Source organism: Petromyzon marinus, chromosome 1, assembly GCF_048934315.1.
Source record: "Petromyzon marinus isolate PM22_M1 ecotype Great Lakes invasive population chromosome 1, UKy_Petmar_22M1.pri1.0, whole genome shotgun sequence".
Classification (NCBI taxonomy): Eukaryota; Metazoa; Chordata; class Hyperoartia; order Petromyzontiformes; family Petromyzontidae; genus Petromyzon; species Petromyzon marinus.
The window spans coordinates 21,586,792-21,609,884 of NC_133667.1; the positions used below are offsets into that span (position 1 = coordinate 21,586,792).

The window sequence follows — 23,093 nt, forward strand, 5'->3', positions numbered from 1 at the left end:
TGTTATTTAATTATTTACATTTACACAATGCTTATAGGGAATCATTTCATTAAAATATATTTTCAATAATTGGATGTCTCATCCGAACGCCTAATTGAAACATTACCATTCTCCCAACTCTGGTCAGACCAGGCACATAAAGCGTTACAAAAAAAATGTGGAAAACTTTATAGGAATACGAGGTATGAAAAGCAGGACCCTTTTAATTATCAACATTTAAGGAAAATAAGGTTTCTGCGTGACGATAAAAATCACAAGCGATGCATGGAAGATGCGTTACAAGTGCGCAGAGAAAATCAATTTGGTCCTATGCACTTGCAATGCACGATAGTGTGTTCGGAGCAGCCGAGCGCTCAAGGTATGCAGATCGTGCTCATCTGTATGCACGACGAACGCAGGCTCCGTTAAAGAGCGAGACCGTGCGCCTCGGCACATAAAATAACAAAACGATGGCGATCAAAACCCGGCGACAGCTTTGCGACCCCAAAGGGGGCATCTTGGCAAGTCCAAAGCCCCGGGTGATTTAGGATGTCTCCGCAACCCGATTTAACGCGTAATGACATTAGCGGAAGGGCACAGCGTGGGCTCGGCCGCTACGCGCTGCGCTACCTGTCCAAAGCGTGCCGCGAAGTGTATCAGCGCGGGCCTCTCCACGGAGACGCTCAGTTCGGCGCCCGCCTCGGTCTCCGACACCAGCCACATGACGCTCTCCAGATGACCATTCTGATCGAAATGAAGCAGACAGACAACTTGTCACAACGCTGCCGACGCAGGCTGCGCGCGAGCACAAACAACAAAAGCACACAAACGCGACACACGTTCGTCAACAGCGCCGCCTCAAAGAGGGGGACGGAAGAAAAAGCAAAGCAACGTTTTGGTCAATGACCTCTTCTCTCTGATGTTAGTCATTTAATTTAAAAACTTTATAACAATTCAATTGTCTGTATATTCATGCCATTGTATCTATATATATATGAACCTTCATATGAGAGAAACAAATTTTGCTGAACATACCAGGAATGCATTCATATTATTACTACACGTGCATAACAGTTGAATGAAGTATCTGTCATTTAGGCACAGGGTGGAATGCTCTCGTAAATTACTCCATAATATACTTCCTAGTGTATGCTTTACTGCAGATGGTGCCCTTTGGTGTACCACTGTAAGGCAGATTTAGGATCGAAGTTGTAATTTTTTTTTACAAATGTTCTACTTTTGCCAAAAATATTTCTAATAACTAGGCAATTTGAATGCGTATAGGCTTTCAATAAATTGCAAATATGAATGTTACTGACAATCACTGCCTCGATTAAAGATCAATATATGAATGGTAATAGAATACATGCTCGATTATGCCAGAAAATGGTACAATAAGAGATTCTAATAGTAAATCTGATCGCTATACCAAACAATATTATTAATCATGTTTTTACATAAATAAAACAGATAGCTGGGTGGTGGTGGCTATGCATGTGGCACTGTAATCCAGCACTGTGGAGGCAGTGAGGGTTGGTGGATTGCACAAATGTAGTGACTCTCCCTTTCCTGTGGGTGTCAAGGTGCCATACCCTGGCTCGCCAGGAGAAGGCAGTACAGCAAGTGGACTAATTGCCATCTGTTTCCATCTGTACGGGGATACAGTGTTGCCCCCTCACACACGAGAGATTTCTCCGGGTGCTCTGGTTTCGTCCCGCTTGTATAAACGATCATTAATTGGCTAAAAACATCTTAAAATAAAAACCTAATGCAGCACCTTCCTGAAAAAGAGTCTGGTGACTCAGTGTGGCTTTCCTAGATAAATTACAAAGTATATATATAATGCGCGTGTCCATTCGCCATGCTCTGTATTTTCCAAATGGTACGTCATGCGAATAACGCGTTAAACAAAGCATCTCTTGGCAAAGACGTGCCTGCAAAACTGTAACCTTTCGATATTAACAGCATTTTACCTCCAAAAAATGTAGAAAAGTAACATCCAGTACAATCCGATGGGAGCCAAAATCTTCTGGATGAGTGACTCCCATATTACTGGTGGAATCGTCTGTAAGTTGAGTTTCCTGTGATTTACATTTAAATCCGTTCCACATGACGTCATCATCCCTCAATCAACGCCTATGGCCTGGGCGCGGTGACATTACCTTATAGGGTTGAATGACGCCATGATGAAGCGATTGCTCTTAATGCCAAATGCTTATGCAATGGGCACGCAACCGGGCAAGGCTGCGGTGGAAGTTATATATATATATTTAATTCGCGGACGGTGCTTGTTACGTATAAATATGAGAAAGGATTTGCTATGTTTCAAATATTAACAAAATATGAAATTTTGATGTAAAGCTTTCGTGACTGCAGGCATTCATATTCTTGGTTCTTTCGGTAAAGTCACATAGAAGGGAAACAATAAAATAATAAAAATATAAAACAATAAAATATGAAATTGTTAATAATATCCCGTGCTGGATGAAATGTACTTTCCACAAATGTTTAGTTGAAAATCCATAATCTTATTTTTAATTGATTATTTTTCGACAAGTGAATGGAAACGTGGCTTAGAAATCAACAGAGGGATCAGGATGACGATATAGTTATGCTAAACAATCCAAAAGCTGAATTAGCTGTTGCATAATGTCAGAGGTAAAAAAAAATGTTTTTCATGTTGATGCCATTTCAGTTGTTAGTTACATGTAAAAATGAAAACCGACTAAGACTATTGCTCAAAATATAATTGCAAATTTGTTCACAATTTGCTAATGAACATTGGACAAACCCGTGTGACGTGTGCAATAGTGAAACAGTTAACGCACGACCCTGCGTGTGATTTAGGGTGCTCTTGTAACCCTGTTTTAAAAGCAGCCGTGCGATTTATTACATTGTCTTAAGCACCACTGTAACAAGTGAATTTCCATTTAGCATTTAGCATTATACTGAATGTCACCACGCTGGACATTATCAGTGTAGCACACATTTGAGAGGAGAGCAGATTTCTCGGACTTTAGCGTAATACCAATGTGGATCGTTTAACCCTTTCACATCCACCATCCTTTGGTGTAGAGGGGTGAAGGATCTGCGACAAGCTGTATCACGAGGTGACCGTGAGTTTCAGCAGCCTTTCTATAAATGAGTCTAGAGCCTCCAGCAACGGCTGGAAATACCACATCCTGCAGACAATGCAAAAGGTGCCGTGCAAATACAGGATATTAATTATGCCTCCACAATTGTCTGAAATCCTCTGTATGATGGGATGCAGTTAACAAATAATATATTGCTGCAGATGAAAAGATTAATGATTGTAATAAGAAAAAGTAATGACTAGCGATTTTGTTAACAGGGGCTTTAAAAATATATGTCCATTTGTTTATTTATATACTGCCGGATTTACCACGGATTAAAAATACAATTGTAAATGGGTTATGAAATGCATTGGTTGTAATAGCCATCTGCTGAAGGTGACACACATGGCCGGGTTTATTTAAAGGCACGGCATTCAAACGCCGAGTCTTGAACATGCTTCACTGTATGTATATCATTTAGGGAAAACAATATACGCTCTATAAAAAGGTACTGAAATGAATTCATGAAACTGCTAATGAGGGTACATTAATTTCGTAATTGTTGAAAATGGCATTGTTAAAGTTTTTGACACGTCAATATACACAAGGTCAGTGTACGAGTCAACAATGGGCGTTATCACTCCTCTCGATATGCGAGAACACAAGCATTGTGCAGTTGTTTGTTTGGATTGACCCAATATAGCTGATGGGAGTTCAAGCTCAATGATTCCACTGCACTATAAACGTGAATACAAACCACCTATTATGCATGAACCACGATACCATACTTTCGTTTGTAATTGGTGGGTCCTTTTCCCCGCCAATCTATTTCAATTGTGGCATCAGTGTCATATTCATTTGACAACAAATCAATTTTTAAAAAAATCTAAAGGAAAAGTGCGCACTGTGTATCAGAGAACTGCCTAAGGATAAGATATTTCACGGGAGTCCCATTTTAAACCTCTATAAACATTCTGCCTTTAGAGGCTAACCCCCTTTTCCTGATGACGACCACTTGTGTTGCGATCGAAACGTCGTGGTTTTTATTTTTATTCAATTGATTATTTTTCTTCTATCTACGTGACTTTACCGAAAGGACCAAAGAATATAGTTTTTTTTTTCTAGTTTGAAAACTTACGTCTTCATAACAGTTTTTTGTGTTTAGTTTTCTGTCCTCCCGCACCTCCATACGGTGTGAAAGAGGTTCAACATAAGTACGTGTAGTGGTATAGCGATGGTTGCTGGCGGAAAAGAGTAACCGAGGTGTACGGCAGTACTCGCGTCAGAAGGCCACGATATATACGAGAGGGGGACATTTAGGGGAAAGGTCACAGAAGAGGCCCATCGTGAACCGGCTAGGAGGTTCCAGAAAGGGGGCATGGCCGAGGCGGAGCAAGGCCACGCTGGGGGTATAAGAGGGGGCCCTGAGCGGGAGCTCGGGGCTGTTGCTGGAAGTGGAATCCCCGTCGTGCTGTTCAAGATCATTGCCGTCACCATATCGTCGTCGTCATCATCTCCCCATCGTTGTCTCCATCTTCACCATCCCGGGGCACTGCTAGTCAGACGGCCTACCAACTGTTATAACTAAGCAGTGCCGCCGACAATAGACCGTCTTAATTATAATAGTTTGCACCCACGTAGGGTGTTGTGTATTATGCCGATAGTGCTTGTTAAATAAAAGTGCCTCCAAGTCTTACTGTCTCCGATGTGCGTCACTACACATGTACAAAAACTTCCTTCAAGTGCTTATACAATATATCCTTTGGCGAAACTACGTTGGAGGTGGTGCACAAGCTCAAATAATGTAACTCGTCCATCAATAACACTGCCTTAAAACAAGTCCATATTAGGTGCTGTTTGGGGCAGTGGCCTTTCTTCGATGTGCGGTGTGCAGAAGGTCCATTGCCCGAAATGGCGTCTACACTTCGTGTTTGACCTTCACAGAGTAGGGGCGCACTTTCCCATACACTCTGCCAAGAGATGGTCGCATAAAAGTGAAACCGATACATTTAATTCACAGAGCAGGAATGTAGACAAAACAAGGGCAACATCTAATTTTAAATGATGGGGATCGTTGAGCAGGAATTAGTGTCCAGGTTAAGACAATTGTCTACCACTTAAGAACCTGGTTTTAACGTAAAAACTATTGCGAGCTCAGTGTTCTGACCGCAGAGCCACCCAGTAATCTCTCGGTATACCATACATTTAAAATATGTATACCAGGATCGTTTTTCAAAGATTTTAAAGATAGTGAAGCAAATTTTAGAGCAAAGATATGAAACAAGTAGTTTGTTGCCATGGGACCATGTAACAAAAAATATATGGCTTACTCCACCTGCACAAAGAATTGCCTCTTACCAAAAGACCATAATGGGATGCTTAGACAGTGAGGCTACACATATAGACACAACTAGGAAAATATTTACAAACGGGAAGACCATTGAGATTTAATGGCTTCTCCCCCCCCCTCGCCAATGGAACGTGATCCATCTGTTGTAATATTTGGAAAAAGGAATTCATGTCATGTACCAGGTTATTGTACATGGTAGAGCTGATAAGCAGCGCAGGGGTCAATAAGCCAAATTAGCCAAATTATCTGACACAAATAGAAATGTTTCCCAAAAAGGTTGACCCCGTTGACATCAACTACGTGTGGTACGCTTTCACGTGCCACTTTATTACGTGTCAGTGTACAGGAGAACTGTACACAATCAAATGTTCATATTAGTCACTGGTTATAATCGGATCTAATTTATATTCACAGAGCATCTTCACTCAAGGCGCTTGACATAGCTTGACATAGCTTACAAAACTTTCAAGATAATGCTGGCCAGCAAGATGTAAATGTTTTACTTTTCAAGTGGTCCTCATTGCACACCCTATCACATCTTATCCATTTACACATTCTAAATGTAATATTTGCACGGAAAAACCTGCATTGCCAAGAATGGTATATGTGTGTTAGGGGCCGTCCATAAATGACGTCACACACCTAGGGGAGTCGGACATGTGTGACGATGTGTGACAATGGGGGGGTTTGAGAAATGTGACGTCACATCAAAATGCGCAACCTTAAATAAATATAGACAACACGTTCTATTTAATTAAATAGACTTTTTCATAAATGTTTTCTCCTACAACATCAGAGTGTAGCGCCACATTAAATACGTACTACAATGACAATAGTTTAAAGGGATTTGATGCATGTTTTATATTTTTTTTGGGGGGGGGGGGTGGCAGAGCTTTCTGACGTTACATTTGAGGGGGGGTCTGACTTTTTGTGACGCCGTGTGACGAGGGGGGGGTCCAAAATCGCGTGACATAATTTATGGACGGCCCCTTAATGGTTAGCCACGTATTGCTGTTCTTATGTAAATTCCAAAGGTTATGAGAGTCAAAATAAGATACCCTTACATTGCAGATACGTGTCAATAACACTGCCTAAAAATGAATGTTATTGACGAATGTGTTGAGTTGTTTTTGTTGACTGTGCTTGTACACCACTGCCAAATGCAGCATCGTCAAATAATTTGTCTAAACATAGCAGGACCAATAATATTACGCTTCAATACTACAAACATAACATTCGCTGGCATAGTTTGTCATTAACATCAGCAAGCAGTTCAGAACTGACGTTTGGACAATTGGTAGTTCACTTGATGCTATTTGTATCCAAATATTAATAATAATAAAAACAATCATAATAAACGTTTTTGGGTTAGATCGCGTTATTTATGAATGTGTTGCAAACCCTCCACCACCCGACATGGCCAATCAGCAAAAAATGTGTCACGTTGACAAAAGACAAATAGTTTAGTAGTTCAGTAGTGAACTAATTGTCTTTTGTCAACGTGACACATTTTTTACTGATTGGCCGTGTCGGGTGGTGGAGGGTTACGACACATGAATAAATAACGCGATCTAACCCAAAAACGTTTATTATGATTAATATTGGTCGCGAAAGCCTACGTGTTAAACTGCATAATAAAAAAAAGTTCACAGCCCCTTTGACAATCCACTTCCGAGACCGTGTTTGTGATTCGATTTTTTTAATAGCATACTTCGTCACGCTGATGAGTGTGGGTTGGTTAAGGCAGTGGGTGGAGACAGGATCAGTTCAAATGCCACTGACTACTGGTTCAAATTCAGGTCACTGGGTTTGTGGCTCAGTGCACTAACCACAGTGCCACCGCTCCCCACATTATTCTCATATAAAGAATGAACAAAACTTACTCAGATGCTTTTCTTTAGTATTCATTAAAGTTTAAAGGCGATAGTGTACAGATATGGACTCTGAAAACGCCTCATCATATCTACTAACACTCCCTTATCGCTTTAGAAGCTAACCCCCCTTTTCCTGATGATGACCGCTTGTGTTGCGATGGAAACGTCATAGTTTATTGTTAATGTCTTTGATCCTATCTACGTGACTTTACCGAAAGACCCAAAGAATACATATATAGTAGGCAAATATGGTGAGACAATGACCCTTATTCAAAGTTGAGAGATCTGAGATCCATTCATAGTCAATACCTCAAATTAATTACCCAGAAAGATATTCAACATGAAACATATGTGCTCATCCAATAATGAGCAGGTATGAATAAAAAATATTGATAGAATTAACAGAGATTATGGTGATTAGAGGTAAGTTATTATACTTGCTTGCTCAGAAAGTACACATCTGAGTCAAGAGGAATCGAAGTTTTAAAGTTGGTAAGTGCTGTGAAAATAAATGATGTGTGGTTAATGTAGTTTTCATCACCCAAGCTCTTGCATCATGGTCCATGAGATATAACTGATCAAATATGCAGACAAATTGTGCACATTAGCCCATGGTTTTTTTGCAAGCCATATGTAAAAATGAATATACATATCCAAGCATTTTAATTCGAAGGCTCCAATATCAAAACAGCCTAGTGTCACTGGATGAAGTTGACTTTCCAAAACGTGATAGCTTCCACATGTCAAGTATGGAGCTGGAATTAGGCCCAGTAATTTTCAAAATCTTGCTGTGCTTGTGGTGTAAATTGTATTAATAAGTTTACAAAACTTTACCCAAATATACAGTTCAGCAATTTACTACAATGGGAATGTGATGGATGTGATTTGAAGTCGATATTTTCTAAGCAAGATGCAGCTGTGATTGCTGGAGATGTAATTTTGAGTTATTTCTGTTGTCTGTTTGATGGTATTTTGTTGGACTTGTACCCACCGGTCACTTCAGAGAGTGCTGATTGATTGGCCTCCAATAGAAACCATTTACGACACACATGAGATTTACTCATGGCACTCATAGCAATATGTTTTCCATAACAGAGTCTTAATAATGCACACTTATTAAAGCGCTTGCTTTTTAAGGCTTTTGCATATTGATGACTGATTAATTATTTATCGGTAGAAGAGTAGAGCTTGAATGTTGTCATATTGCTCAGGGGTCCTAGCACTGAGCCAGTGCCACTGGGTTTAAACCTTGGCAGCCAACTGTGTTTAAACTCTGTTGTTAAGTGGAGCAAGTTGATGGTTACCAATGTCTGGTTACCAATGTATGTATGCTGAACTTCTTTCGCCACATATATAGCCATCCATGCTAATCGGAGGTGTGGGGGAAGGATAACAAACTAAACACAAAAATCAGTTATAAAGAAATGAGTTCCCAATATAGATTTAAAGTGCATAGCTCCAGTGGCTTCCTAATATCGGAAGGAAGAGCTTTACAGATGGCTGTAGAAGTGCATTGGAAAGCCACTCGGAGGATCACCGCAGTTGGCGTGATGGTTTATGCTTCTTGATAAGATCAGCATGGTATTGTGGTTAATTTGTGGAAGGCACTTTGTGTGTAATGAGTGCGACTTGATAAGGTAGTCCTTCAGTGACCGGATCTGCTGAGACACTGGACTTAAATACTGGCAGCCACCTGTATTTAAACTCTGCTCTCAGGTACAGAAAGTTGTTGGTCCCAGTCTGGTGACCAATGACTTCACACAAACCAAAAAAACCCCATCATGTTAAATTAGATTTCTCACTTTATTTTGCTTATTCTAGCCCTGAGACTTTAACATTTACATGCAATAAAAAATACTTTGCAGGGTATTAAATGTGTGCCCCTTGTGTGGATGAAGAGGTTTATTGGCTTCAGAAGCAGTTCTCTGACATCATCTTCCATAGCCATTCTCTGGCACAGGATGATGCAAAGCTAGCCACAAATTTTTGAATGGAAATCTATATTTTCTAATTACATGACACCAACAGCACCAGTTGGAAAAAAGGGCATAAAAATAAACTGATGTAAACTTTACTGTCCCATAGCATAGTTTTACTTAAGAACAATACTGCATTTCATTATTTTCTAAAAGGGTTATGCCAAGCTGAGTTGAAGGATCTGACTGATGGAAGTGTGATGTGGAGGTGTAGTGCCATCAATACCATTGACCATGATGACCTCTTGATCTTGATATAGATATTGAGCGACATATTGATTACATTTTTTTCATTTCATTTGGATCAGAATCAAAGTGAGCACCTTGTGAGATTTCATTGACATATCTCTTTGGCACAATAAACCTGGAAATGGACATTATCAGAAGCAATTGCACAAGTCCAAAGAGATGCTCGGTGAAGAAAATAAATGGGCGCCCTTTTATCTCAATCACCTACTGTAAGAGGACATCTTGCAGAAAATCACGCATCATCGTTTTGCCAACGATGATGGTAAACAATTTGAGCTTCGTGCGTTAGCACCGCCAGCCACGCATGCAATTCCCTCTAATTTAATTGCCAGATAATTACGTCCGGGAAGGATGAGACGTTCGACACAGCGGGCGGCGTTATGGCTCGAGCAGTGGATCTCTGCCATGCGTGTGGGGGGGCGTGTGCTAATGATGGACCTTGATGGCGGTGGCCGTGGGTGTGAGGCCCTCTGCATTCCGCTCCAAAAGCCCGTCCTCGGGGAGGGCAGAGGCCAGGTACTGCAGGCACTCGAGCTGCCCGCTGGCGGCTGCCATGTGCAGGACGTTGTTTGCCCCCTCGTCACGGATCCTCTCCGCACTCTCCGACAGCTGCTTGCGCTGGGAGACAGGCGCCGTGCATCATTAACATTGCAATCAGGAAGGGGGCATTTACAGAAATAATGTAGAATGACGGTAGAAGCCGCATAACTTCCTAACCGATGTCACAGCCGCTTGGTTCATATCATCCCTTGTATTATTAGTGATACTCACCGTTACCTGTCAAGGCAATCCAAACAGTCCAAAACTGTGTAAGCACAGCTGCCTTAAGCATCTTAAAAATGCATGAAAATTGTATACATTTAGCAAAAATGGAAATGGGGACTTTTGGAAGCCTGCAACAAGGTTATATGGGTAAGATAAAATGTTCCAATATCTACATTCACTTGTTAAAATACTAATTATTGGCTTCTTACTCAAAAAATCATGGGACAGTGTTCATAAGCAAGTGGTAAAAAGGCCAAATTCTTACGTTGCAAATTAGTCATTCAATACAACGACGGCTGTTGACTTCCCCATTAAGTGGTCATTATATTTGAAGTTTTCGTGACTGCAGGGATTCATACTCTTTGGTTATTTCGGTAAAGTCAAGTAGGTATAAAATAAATTAAATCACGACATTTCGGGAGCAACACAAGCGTCCATAATCAGGTGGGACAACCACAGCAAGAAACAATTCTGCCCACTTCAGCAGTTGTTTCTTGCTGTGGTTGTCCCACCTGATGACAGACGCTTGTGTTGCTCCCGAAACGTCGTGATTTAATTTATTTTATATTATACCTACGTGACTTTACCGAAATAACCAAAGAGTATGGCCATTATATTGTGAACTACAGATGGATGAAACACTGACTGGCTGCAATTTGAAATAACAAGTTTTCAATTAAGAGCTCTAATTCCACAAAACCACACAGATGTTTCTCACTAGTTTATGGTGTGTGTTTACTATCATCAGCGTATGCAATACCGTGAGCAAAGCTGCCGAATTATTTATTAATTTTTATAACTCGACTTAATATCATAGAGCTAAACAAGGCCCAATGAAAATGTTGGATTTATTCCAAAACGAAATTATTTAATGCCCCACATGGGGCGGCTACCCTAGAACAAGATATACATTCAGATCATTAACTACATGGCATAGGTTTAATTCTCACAATAACATCTCCATCATTTACTTAAAGCTGAATGTAGCATTCCAGTCCTAAACGATTGTCCATAAATCACAATAAACATGCTGGCAATTCCACGTCTGCAAATGTAATAAAGTAACATATACACCTGTATTGCATTGCAAATTTACGGCTAAGCATAAGACAAATATTCTCTCTAGCATGCCGCTGCTTTTTACAATACCAAAATTTTACATTTCATCCGAAAGTATAATCATATATTACGTTCCATAAATAAGTTTATCAGACAGCTCCCTGCCTCATATGATTAAAACGTATTTTTATGAAACAAGTAAAAATGAGTAACATTGCTTTCAATTAAAAATGACGAAATCAGCCAAAGGAAATACATCGTGCATATCGATGCACGTTCAGTTATTATGCTTCCCCGTATATAGTAAACCACTGTAGTCTGTGCCCTTTTCAATGGAGGAATATCAAGATTACAAACCTCGACATTGGCATTTAGCTCCTGAACATATTTCCATGCGCGTGTAGAGAATTTGCTTTCTCCCTTCTGAATGATACGTCCTAGTTTTTTTCTGCACAGAATTTAACTTTAAAATGTAGCTGTATTTAAAAAGTTCTCCCTGCGCTGGTGCATGACGGGCCCCCTGTTTTCGCCTGATTTGATTGCAAACATAAGTCCAGTAGTGAAATAATGAAGCCCCGTGCAAAGAGCAGCAAAAACTTGCGGGAGGCACGTGACAATTCATCAATTAAAATTGCTGCTGACGTTGGTGACACATGCTCTGCATCATGTGTGCAAGAATCAATATGTTTTCAATTCGTGCCGATTTTACGAAACACTTGTCACAGCGGGCGGATTGGATGAAGCTAAAGGAGACAGCACGAAAGACAGTGCCATTGAGACAGTACAAACAGCACAAAAGAGTCAGCGCTGATGAATAGAACGGCACGAATGTGACATAAGAGTGGAAATTAGACGTTACAAATAGGCTAAAAAAACAATAGATTCCTGGATCAAATTGTGACCCTGAATCGTGACACTCCATTACATCGTATGGGGCTGAATCACTACGTGCCATGAATTCAAGGTGGGAAGATGTAGCGATGACGGAGAATGTCATGATTATAATTATCAACGCGTTGAAAGATAAATGTATAGATTGTCCGTGTAATAAATAAACAAGTATTACAAAGCTCACAAAATATATAGAAATTATAATTAAATAAAACCTTCAATGCTGTTTTAGTTTATTTGCGAGAATTGCAGCGTTTGAATATTTTTGATAACTTTCATTCTCAATCACCCAGGGGACACCAGAAGGGAATAACCTGGGTACTGAGCCTGTGTGGGGGGAGTACGGGGTAGGATTTTATGCCGTGCGTGCGTGTGTGCATGTGTGCGTGTGTGCAAGAGGTCGGTGCTGGAGTGGGGAGCCGGTGAAGGGAATGGGTTGACATGAGGCGCGTGCTGCTTCCTGAACAAATTGTTTAACAATATAACGCTGAGTTAGCTGTGTTCAGCGAACCCTAAATTAGATATATTGCACATGAGTTTTAGCAGATATACCTCAAATAAACATCTGAGTATCTTTGATGGTCGTGGTTCTTTAAACATGACCAGCTTTTTCAATGCAGGAATGTTCCATCTTTTCGAGTACATTCCCCAGACTGCTGCTGCCTCTTCCATCCCAAAAAATATCAGCAATGGTCAATCCACTGCTGGATGAAGGCCTCTCAAAGCCGCCACCATCTCTTGTGATCCTGCGATGTAATAATCCAAATAGCACTTGCACAATAGTTGATTTCATTGCTCAATCACATCTGTGGATCTCCTCCCAAGACTCATTCCATTCTGTGGCTACCACTCTGTCATTATTCTTGACCACTGGTCATCGTCACTTCTCATGATGTGTCCTGCCCAAGCCCGCTTATTTTTTATTAACAATTAGAATGATGTCTTCTAACCTGTTCATATATTTCCTAATCCATGTGTCCTCTTTTTGTCTCTCAATGTAACTGCATGCAACATTAAGTGCATACTACCTGCTATGAAATATGGTTCATAAACGGGGACATCAATAAAACAATGAAAAAAACGTATGCGCACAGCATTAAAAAAACACACACATTGACCACTTAATGACTGAAAATATCCCTCTGTCTAAAAATGTATTTTTCTTGTAAAAGACTCAGAAGGGGTTATCTTCTCTCCCACCCTCCAAATAGCTCTCTGTTAATGGTCCCCGTGACCCAGTACGCTCTGCATGGTTTCCACCAAGGCTGCTCTCCTACAATGGCTCCATGACCTCTAATTGTAGACCTCACTTCTAGTACAGCCTAGTCCTCACTCATTCTTTTGAAACCTCTGACCACTCTGTTGTTAAGCCAAAGGCTAGGATACTGTGTGTCCTTGGAGATCCAATGTCGTTGGAACAGAAGCTGTGAGATTTCGCAGAAGGAAGCATTGCCAAGGTCTGGTGGCATCAGAGACATTGCCTGTGATGCCATGGTGACCTCCTGACCTTGAATGTTAGATACACTGTATTTATATTTTACCAATATCTGGCACAAAGTATCAATCCTGTATTTTATGTTTTTTTTAGCAATGTGTAAAAAAATTGTTCAACCAGCACGAATGTGAAAATTGTAAAATCGTCAGAAGTTATTATTATTATTACAAGGCATCATTATTATATTTTAAGAAATCATGAGTTGTTCTATTTCATAAGCTGTAAATATGTGATACAAACCGTTTCAGTAAAAACGGGTTGTCTCAGATGGTTCCAACAAAACCACGCAGCTTCTTCAGAGGTGAGTTATAATTAGAAACATTTCGAGAAATAAATAATTACATGGTAGAATGTAATAAAATATGGTTCCATTTATTTAATGTAAAAATAGCCTTGGAGCATCATTACATGCAGTGTTTATATGCCGTGTGCCCTGGTAAATGATGTCACAAAGGTGCGCTGTGACTGACATCACAAAACGTTTTTTGCTACGGTTAGAAAAGGCAGAGAGTGTATCTTCAGGGAACTTGAGGCATGAAAAACTACTTTTTTATTTAAAATGTTTATCTTTTAGCGTTCAATCTGTGCAGTGTTAGGAAGCAAGGGTTGTGAATTTTAAATACTTACTGTAATGCATTACTGTAATACGGTTAATAGTCGTAGGTAACACTCAATGTGCATCACCTATATCTTCCAATTATAAGATGCACTTTTTTTTTACCTTATTTTAAAGAAAGAGTTGAGAATGCATCTTATAATCCGGTAGGTGTGCAATTGTGTATTGCAACCAGATTTGTATAATTATATTGACATTCGGCACAAGTTTGTGGAAAGTCTTACTTTCTAGAGCGTCTTATAATCCGGAGAACACGATATTACTTATTTTTCCCGCGTGAAATGATGTCCACGCTTAGTGTGGATCGGTATTTTTTCAAGATTACTCGATTTTTTTAAATTGAGAAACAATCCAAAAGCATGTAGAGGAAAATTATCACGTCAGAAACTTGGTGTAATGAGAGATTTCGCTACAAAACCCATAATCATAAACTAGTCCCTTTATTTACTAGGCTAAGGCAATATCATATCGACTTAACTCTCGATGATCCGGGGGGTTGTGGCATAACCATGCTTGCAGCAAGCAAATTGAATATAGCTTTACACACATGCTGGTTTAATTATATACACTGTGTAACAAAAAATATATTTAAAATATTTTAAATATATATAAAAATATATTTAAAAATATATTTTTTTGTTCCTGGGTAGTAAGTGTTATTTCCTAATTGCTTATGCCTCAAAAGTACAGAAAATGGCTATTATTTCCCACAATCTTTGCTTTTGTAACCAGGACATTGATATTTATAAATGTACAAAATTTTCAATGAGAAAACGTGGTGTGCATTTGTGTTATTCCTTCACATAAAGTCCTGGTCACAAAAACAAAGTTTGTGGGGAATAATAGCCATTTTCTTTACTTTTGAGGCATAAGTAATTCGAAAATAATACTTACTACCCAGAAACGAAAAATAGTGTTACATAGTGAATTATTAGCTTCTCACTAGCCATTGGTCAGCCAGAGACTTAGCGTCCAGTCACAAGTAAACCGATTGCTTAAATAAACAATAAGAACAGAAGACATATTCCCATCTTCACCCAACATTCTACGCAGGTAGACAAGACATCCATATCTCTGATGCGTTTTCGGGGTTGTTATTAGTGTTGTTCGACTGATGTAGTAGCATGTGGCACAACCCAAAAAAAATCTAAGAAACCAATCAGGACAACCGCAAAAAATATGGGTAAGCAAAACGCACATGCATTTTTATAGCCAAATATACATGTTTTCCAATATTCGTGTTTCGTTTAATCGAGGTTGCCTCTTCCATAACCACGAATAATCAACAAAAAGGTTTCAGTTTTGTTGCCAGAAAAAAAGGGGAAAAACCTTATTATTACATTTTGGTACTCGCAAAGGAGGTCCTATGATGTAGTTTACTATATTTTATGCAGTCATCATATAGCTGTTGATGTAACCATAATGGATAAAAAAAAACAATACAGGATTACTTTACTTGCATTAGCTGCCTACAATCAGTAAACTTCGTGCTGTCAATAATTAGACCGAATATATGATTCCAAAAAATAAAAATAAAGGCTAACACAAAAAGCATTACAATGAAATTAAAACAAAAAATTTAGACAAGTATGCACCCATAATCCATTTAGGCCCGGCAATAAGACATCACTGTGTGACTGTAACAGATCCTCAACCAAGGTGCCTGACATTTCCAGAAGGAAATGTAACCGTCATGAGGTGAATGTGTTTTGATCCAGAACAAAACCTCATGATTCATTTTGCATTGGCATTTCAGATTTTATCCAGGCAATGGAAGCAAACACCGACCTGGGGGCTACACAGTCCTTGTCTCGATATTTCACCTAAAGAACCAACATCTTTCAGCATATTCACTCTCAACGTTGATGGGTCCAACCTTTAAGAGAAGATGGCAGGAGACACTACCCAAGAGGCCATCACACCACCACCACACATGCAGAGCATCGGACCCTCTCCATTAGGGCTGCCACCTGTGCTGGTTTTCCCAGAATTCTCCTCTTTTGGAGGTAGCTGCCCTGGGAAATATGTAAGTTTTCTTCAGACACTGAAAGTCCTGGTTTCTGTAGGCTGTGTAATAAAACACCACTTGAGAAAATGCAGTTGGATGTAGTTCTCCCCTCTTCTGGTATTGTGAGCAGACCCGTGGCCAGACCTTCTGGCTACCATGGCGAGGTGCCATCCTCGTGACCCTCACCAGCTCCCCCCCTGCCACCAGCACCGGCCCCAATGAGCCACTGCTTGTTTCCAACTACAGTATTCGGCTCCCGATTTTAGAGATGTCCCCTTGGGAGGGACACCCGGGAGAAGCCCTGCCCGCCCCATCTGCCATGCCCAACCCGGCCCATCCTGCCCTTGCTGCGGCATTATTCGCGAGACATTCAACTTCTCGTGATGTGTGTTGTGTGACGGCTATTTAAACCTGAGGTGGCAAGCCTACACCTCATGCATTCCCCCTTCATTGAGCGCATTCGTGCTGATGACAGTGTCTCCATTCCTCTCTCTGTGTGCCTCACGCCTTGTTTATTCTCACCTCGCTGAGGCTCAGATTTGGCGGCTCTACCTGCACGCTCTCGTGCTGTTGGAGACAGAGTGAGTCTGCCATTTGTGAATCCCCCCGATCGCCACCAACTGTCTCTTTGATGTGAGAGTAAAAGGCTGCTGTCTGTTTACGCTCATTCACAGGGGAGTCTTTGTTTCTTTTGCTCCATGATGCAGATCCTTTGAACAAAGCAGTGTTAAAATCCTTGCTTGGCAATACGTTGAAGATTTTTGAAAGATGCAACGAGGATGTTTAGAGAATCATGCAGTACCTTCAATTGTTTAGTACTTGTTTGGGGAATGTTAGGTACAAGAGCGTCAATAAACAATTTAAGATATCTGTTGGAGGAATACAACTGACAAACACACGGATACCTAGGGCAGTTATTGAAGATTGACAAGGGATGAAAATTATTAAACAAAAAGACATACAAGAGCAGATGGGAGTGGTTTTGTAAAACTGAACTAATTGTGAAATTCAACATGTTAATTGTATATAACATGCCATATATCATATGGATTGGAAACTTGAACACTGAACAAGAGAAAGAAACGTAAGCTGAATAGCGTGAAAATAAACACGGAGAGGTGAATAGTTAGTTAGAATACACTGACAGAAAGACGGAACACATGGATTAGAGAACACACACAGGTATAAGACATAGTGTTGCCTGTTAACACAAGTCGGCTTGGGCAGGACACATTGCAAGAAGACATGAAGAACAATGGACAGAACTGGTGATGGAATGGCAACAAAAGGCAAGGACACGCCTGATAGGTTGACGCCCGTGGAGGTGAATCGATGAAATCAGCTCATCGGAATCAGAATCTTTATTTAGACTGGAGGAATCCGATGAGATTTGAAGCTATTTTTCACAGCTGAGCTCATGGGCAAGAGCTTGATGCATGGATGGCAACGGCTGGGAGAGGCGTTCATCCAGCGGTGGATAGATCAAGGCTGATCATGATGCCTATTATGTAATGGATTCACATTGCCCCTGACACAACTACATGTACATGATGTAGTATTTTAAAAGTATGCCCAAGTAACGGGGGTTTTCCCCCCATTATATTTGTATATACTTTTAATCATTCAAACCCTGTATATTCTATGTGTGGACTGAATAGTGACCCCCCCCCCCAAATGTTGACGATTCACCAAATGACAAGGATGGTGAATCATTACAAGTCTACCGTTTACTCCCTGGATATACAGTATGCATTTAAAAACATGGACAATCTCTTAACGGTATTCACAAAGTAGTAATCTTATTAAAGCAATAAACTAGGGTGGTCTAAAAACATACAAGTTACGGCATAGTCCAGTGTGTCATTTTACTCAATTATAACTCTAATGCCTGATTATCCTACCAATGCGTGGTGTATACTGTACATTCAGCTGGCTTCAGCATAAAAATGAACCTGGATATGTATCCCCCTTTGTGGCCTAATATCTTTTTTCTCGTCGTGCTAGCAGGCTTCTTGCCTGCAGAGAGGGTGAGTTATTGCCCTTCATGGCAGACACCAATCAAATCGCTCCCAATATGTACTGGAACGTTTCCCTGCTCGCAGGAAGTCCTATCACAAAGCTCCGTTATTGTCCCTAATGGTATTCTATGAATTTCCATCACAAGAATACTTTAATTTTTTCAGTTTCTGCATTTTCATATCTCCCGATAAAAGCAGAGCCCACTCTCTCGATCTGAGAATCGCTTATGGCTACAACAATTTCGCGCTCAACCACCAATGCTGCAAATACAGTGAAGTGGAACTAACATTTTGACGTCCCTTTGAAGCTTCTCCTGGTTTTAGTAAACTCTCGTTGAATTCTAATGAAAGGCACTAAATTTGAGATTGCTACACAACTGCCATGGCATGAAAAGACAGCAGTTTTTAAATTATATTATTTACTACAATCATTGTAAGTTATGAAGAATTATTGATGCTGGGTACGAGATAAAGAAAAAAACCTGGCCTCATAAAATTGTATTTTGTTTAACATTCAAAAGGTAGCCAGGTAAATAATGTAGGGACTATATTTAATTTTTACATCGCTGAAAAACACAAATTAACTCAAAAATAAGGCCACCGCACTATGTTCTATGTAGAATAAAAAAGTATATGTTATTTAAGCACTGGTTTAGAGCCCCTTTGTTTACAATAAGAAATGAGTCGAGGTGAACAACAGTGGTTCCTATGCCAAAAAATACCATGGGGACTGCATTGATGAATTAACTAAAATTATAACTGTACAACGGTCTTATTAATATTTACACATTAGAAAAATACCTGCAATTATATTGAAAAAAAAAATCACAAAGATTAAAATGATAATCTGTGATCTACATAATCTGTCTTATGAATGTAATCTGGAATTACATTGCGAATGGCTCATCTATGAACGTGGCAGGGAGATTGTCTCAAATTATAATACTTAACGTACACGAAATATAAATTCTACTTTGCACTTATAAACTGCAGTAATACCCATATATGATTTTCTCATATTTTAATAAGTAGGGAAACAGTTTTTCATGATTGTATTTCATTAATATCTTAATCAACAAAATTCCCACGAAGCAAATAAAACTTTACAGCATCGAATTACAGAATCTCCCAAACTGGTATGCCACTCGAATGGCAAAAAATGGTATTGTTTGGCACTCAAGCTCCCTCAGGCAAAACGCTCTTGTATCTTCATTTTTGCTGTTTGCTCTCAGCAGCCTAATTATGCCAACATTGATCCACGGTCACAAGGGAAACCCAGAATTTATTTGGCAGCCATACTGAAAATTTCTTTACAAACTCCACTGGCCTCCAAGCACGGCCATTGATGGAGATCTAGGCCTGATTAACCCAACGGCCCGTCCATTCTCTCGCTGCCAGCCACCAATGGTGTGAGAGTTGTTCTCCCGTTCTCACACGTTGCCACGCTCGACGGTGAATACTAATGGGGTCCAGACAACAGAGCGGGCCTGTTCCTCCACCCTATAACTCCCCCACCCCAGTATCAGTGCCTTTCTCCAGCCAAGAGAGGCAGAAGCTCAATTTGGCTGCAAATCCCTCCATGGATATGAAGCAGTGATGGGCTGTCACGCACGTATAAAGTCCTTACAAAATTGGACTTTATTTCAACAAGAAAAACTTGCGCGCAATGATTTCCCTTGTATACACTGCATTGGAAGCACTTGAGACAATCCGTCACAAGGTCAGGCGAACGGAATACCCTCTTTCTGAGGGCTTACTCTGTAGGAAACCTGGTTTATTTTTTCCTGAAAACTACGCTGTTTTAAGTCAATGGCCTTCATTAAAAGAATGGTCTTTGTCAACCAATTTATGTAATTGTTTTTGCGATGAAATATTAAACACAGATGGCTGCTTTAAAATAATTCCAATACTTATGCGATATGAAATGTAAGTTGTTTTGTTTCAAAACGTGTTTAGGCATGCTTAACGATTTACAAGCTGCAGTTTTGGCCACGTATTCTTAACATTGTATTCAATAATATTCTATCATGTAATTATATTTACCATGAAAGTTGTTACATGTACGAAAAACCAAAGAATACAAAAACAGCTTGTTTGAAGTACCGTTAAAAGCAAGGTGACATGTCTTACTTCAAATTATGAAACAAATATTTATAAATATCGATGAAGCTGTACATACCAATAGGGAAACATGGCCCTCCGCAATAGCAGTGATGATGCTCCTTGCCTTGGTCATCTCTTCTGGCTGGGGCATCAGAACTTCTATTCCCATCGCACCACGAGCGGCATGATCCTTCGCAACACTCTGACAAGCCGCCCCTCTCTCCTCCTCGCCCTCCGCACACTCCGAGATGGAATTCAGAACCCTGGGTAGAGTTTGGCTGATTACTTCTGCTTCGGGACACTTGAATGCCCCACCTGATGGAGAGCCAACCGTGAGACCTGTCGTCGTTGCTTCTAAGAGGTCTTGCTCATGTACGTCGATCTCGTGCGGTTGTGTGCATCCCTGTCTGTCCTTGCCTTTGCCGTTTTCGTCTGAGCTTGTGTGCACGTCCGCTTTGGTCTGTGGGGCCGTGTGGCTCTGGCTCGTCACAGTTTTGCCGTTCACTGGGTCCCATTGAGCTTCTGTGGCAGACAAACAAAGACCCGAGCTCTGTGCCCTGTCAAGCTTGCACTGAGGCTCGGGCTTTCGCTCCTCGCCTGTGTCCATGGCAGCTGACTGGTAATTTGCATATGGAACGTCCAAAATTTCATCTAACTCTAAATCGTAGTGTTCCAGTTCTCCGAGGGACTTCCACAAGAATTGGAAGCTGTACGGAGAAGCCCGGGCTTTGCTCTGGCGCTCTGGAGACCCGATGAGCCCCATCTTGACACCAATGTCCGTGGCTTTGCTTTGGTCCACTTTGGCATCCGCAAACAAGGTTGAGCCACCCTGCTTGCCCATGCTCATACCCAGCTGTGCATCGTGCCCAATTTGGGCCAGGACTTTAGGCTGCACAGCCCCTGGCTGCTGTGATGCGTGCTTTTTCAGAGGGCTTGATACACTCCCAGTCACCACTGGATGTTGAGGTTTGAGGAGTGACGAGCTACTGTGCCCTGCTGAGACAGGATGCTGAGGCTTGAGAGGCAAAGCTGGGCCAGTTTCCGGTGGCTGGTGGGTGAGAGGGGGCACGCGTTTCACGGGCCGGTATTTGCTTTCCAAGAACATTCCAGGCACGGCTGGGTTGAGCTTGTGAAGCGAACCACCTGAAACATGAACAATAATAATAATATGCATCAGGCTCATTACACTCCGTTATAGTCGGAACAGAGTTATTTCTTACGCTCGGTGGCGTATCCAGGGTTTATAAGAAGGGCACACAAGGGAGCAGTTGTTGTGATCTCTGACTGCATTAGAGTGGAATCTGGGCACAGAAATTCAGAAAAATGAATGGGACAAATGTCGACCCATACATACGGAGCTCAAACTTTCATTTAAAAAAAATATGCCGCATGTAACAAAAAATATATAAATTTTTCAAAAAGGTTGTACAATTGATGTGCTGTCATTTTTGACAGAATAGTGTATAAAAATGTCGTATTGAATTATTGGTGTTGGCAAGATGGATTAATAAAATTCAGCCAGTATCACAACCCAGTAGGCATCATATTTTTGGCACAACATCTGAATGTACTCTAGATAACATACATTCTTTTAAATACAGACTTTAACAAAATCACAGACCTTGTGGTATAACAATTAAGCGCATGAAGGCCGTTTGAAAAAAGCACCATAACCTTGCAGACCAGGGCAAGTGCAAATAACAAACAGCGAAATGTTGTCAATTACCAATCTCCCAGTAAAGATTTGAGTGAAGAGATTCCTGTATAACTCCTGCTTTAGAAATTGCAGTGAGTCGCAATAATTCTGAGGAATATGAAGAATGTACCAAGAGAAACCACATGTAGCTGTATCCCTCTTAGCTGCAAACAGTCTGTTATATTTACCAAAGGTCTGCAAACAAAATTCATCTTCAAGTTGTCCATTTAAAATGGACACACATGAGGCCATAGCAAGGGTAACCGATGCATCTTCCTAATGAGGAAAAACTCTCGGTCTTTCAACTGGAAGATTGACAAAAAAGTGAGCGAGGCATTGTTGAAACTGTTTTCGAAGAACACATGAAAGATACAGCATAACCTATTGATGTTTTTTTACACAAACACATTTGTCCATGTTATGGGTGTATAGATGCATTGATTCACATATTGATATATAATCTTTAAGTTCACGATACATGCATCAATCATGATTCATGTCCTCCGGGTTCGCGTGACCCTTGCAGCCACTGGATGCTGCTACATTAAACGCTTGTTGGGGAATTTTAAATAAAAAAAAATCAAATTGAAACCTAGAATTGTGACCATTTATAGAGTGACCGGTGATGAATCGTTATTCCACAAACACATTTCATGTTACATTAATGAATGCATGCATGCTGTTGTACGCTGGTGGCTTCTGGCGACTAATACGGATCGTTTTCTTCTTACGCAGCCCTCATTTGCCAAAACACTCAACACACTCGTCAAAAACACAGCCTTCACAGACAACATATATATCATTGGTCGATGTATCGGGCAATGGCCATTCTTAATAGTGCATAAACAGCGAGGCCAGAGAGATAGAGTAAAATAAGGTTTGGAAACTATTCACATGCACTTTAGGTTACTATTTATACGCCCATTTAAACACACACCGG

At 40.5% G+C, this 23,093-nt stretch overlaps 1 protein-coding gene across 18 annotated transcripts in view; it reads right to left on the bottom strand.

Moving 5' to 3' along the window:
- Window positions 1-23,093, bottom strand: part of SNCAIP (synuclein alpha interacting protein) — a 222,656-nt gene that overhangs the window by 25,823 nt on the left and 173,740 nt on the right. For all 18 annotated transcript variants that reach the window (XM_076065631.1, XM_076065592.1, XM_076065659.1 and 15 more), the window contains 3 exons: window positions 20,534-21,600; window positions 9,941-10,120; window positions 610-723 (listed from right to left, as the gene is read on the bottom strand). In XM_076065631.1, coding sequence (XP_075921746.1) covers window positions 610-723; window positions 9,941-10,120; window positions 20,534-21,600 — 1,361 coding nt within the window. The remainder of the gene's footprint in view (window positions 1-609; window positions 724-9,940; window positions 10,121-20,533; window positions 21,601-23,093) is intronic.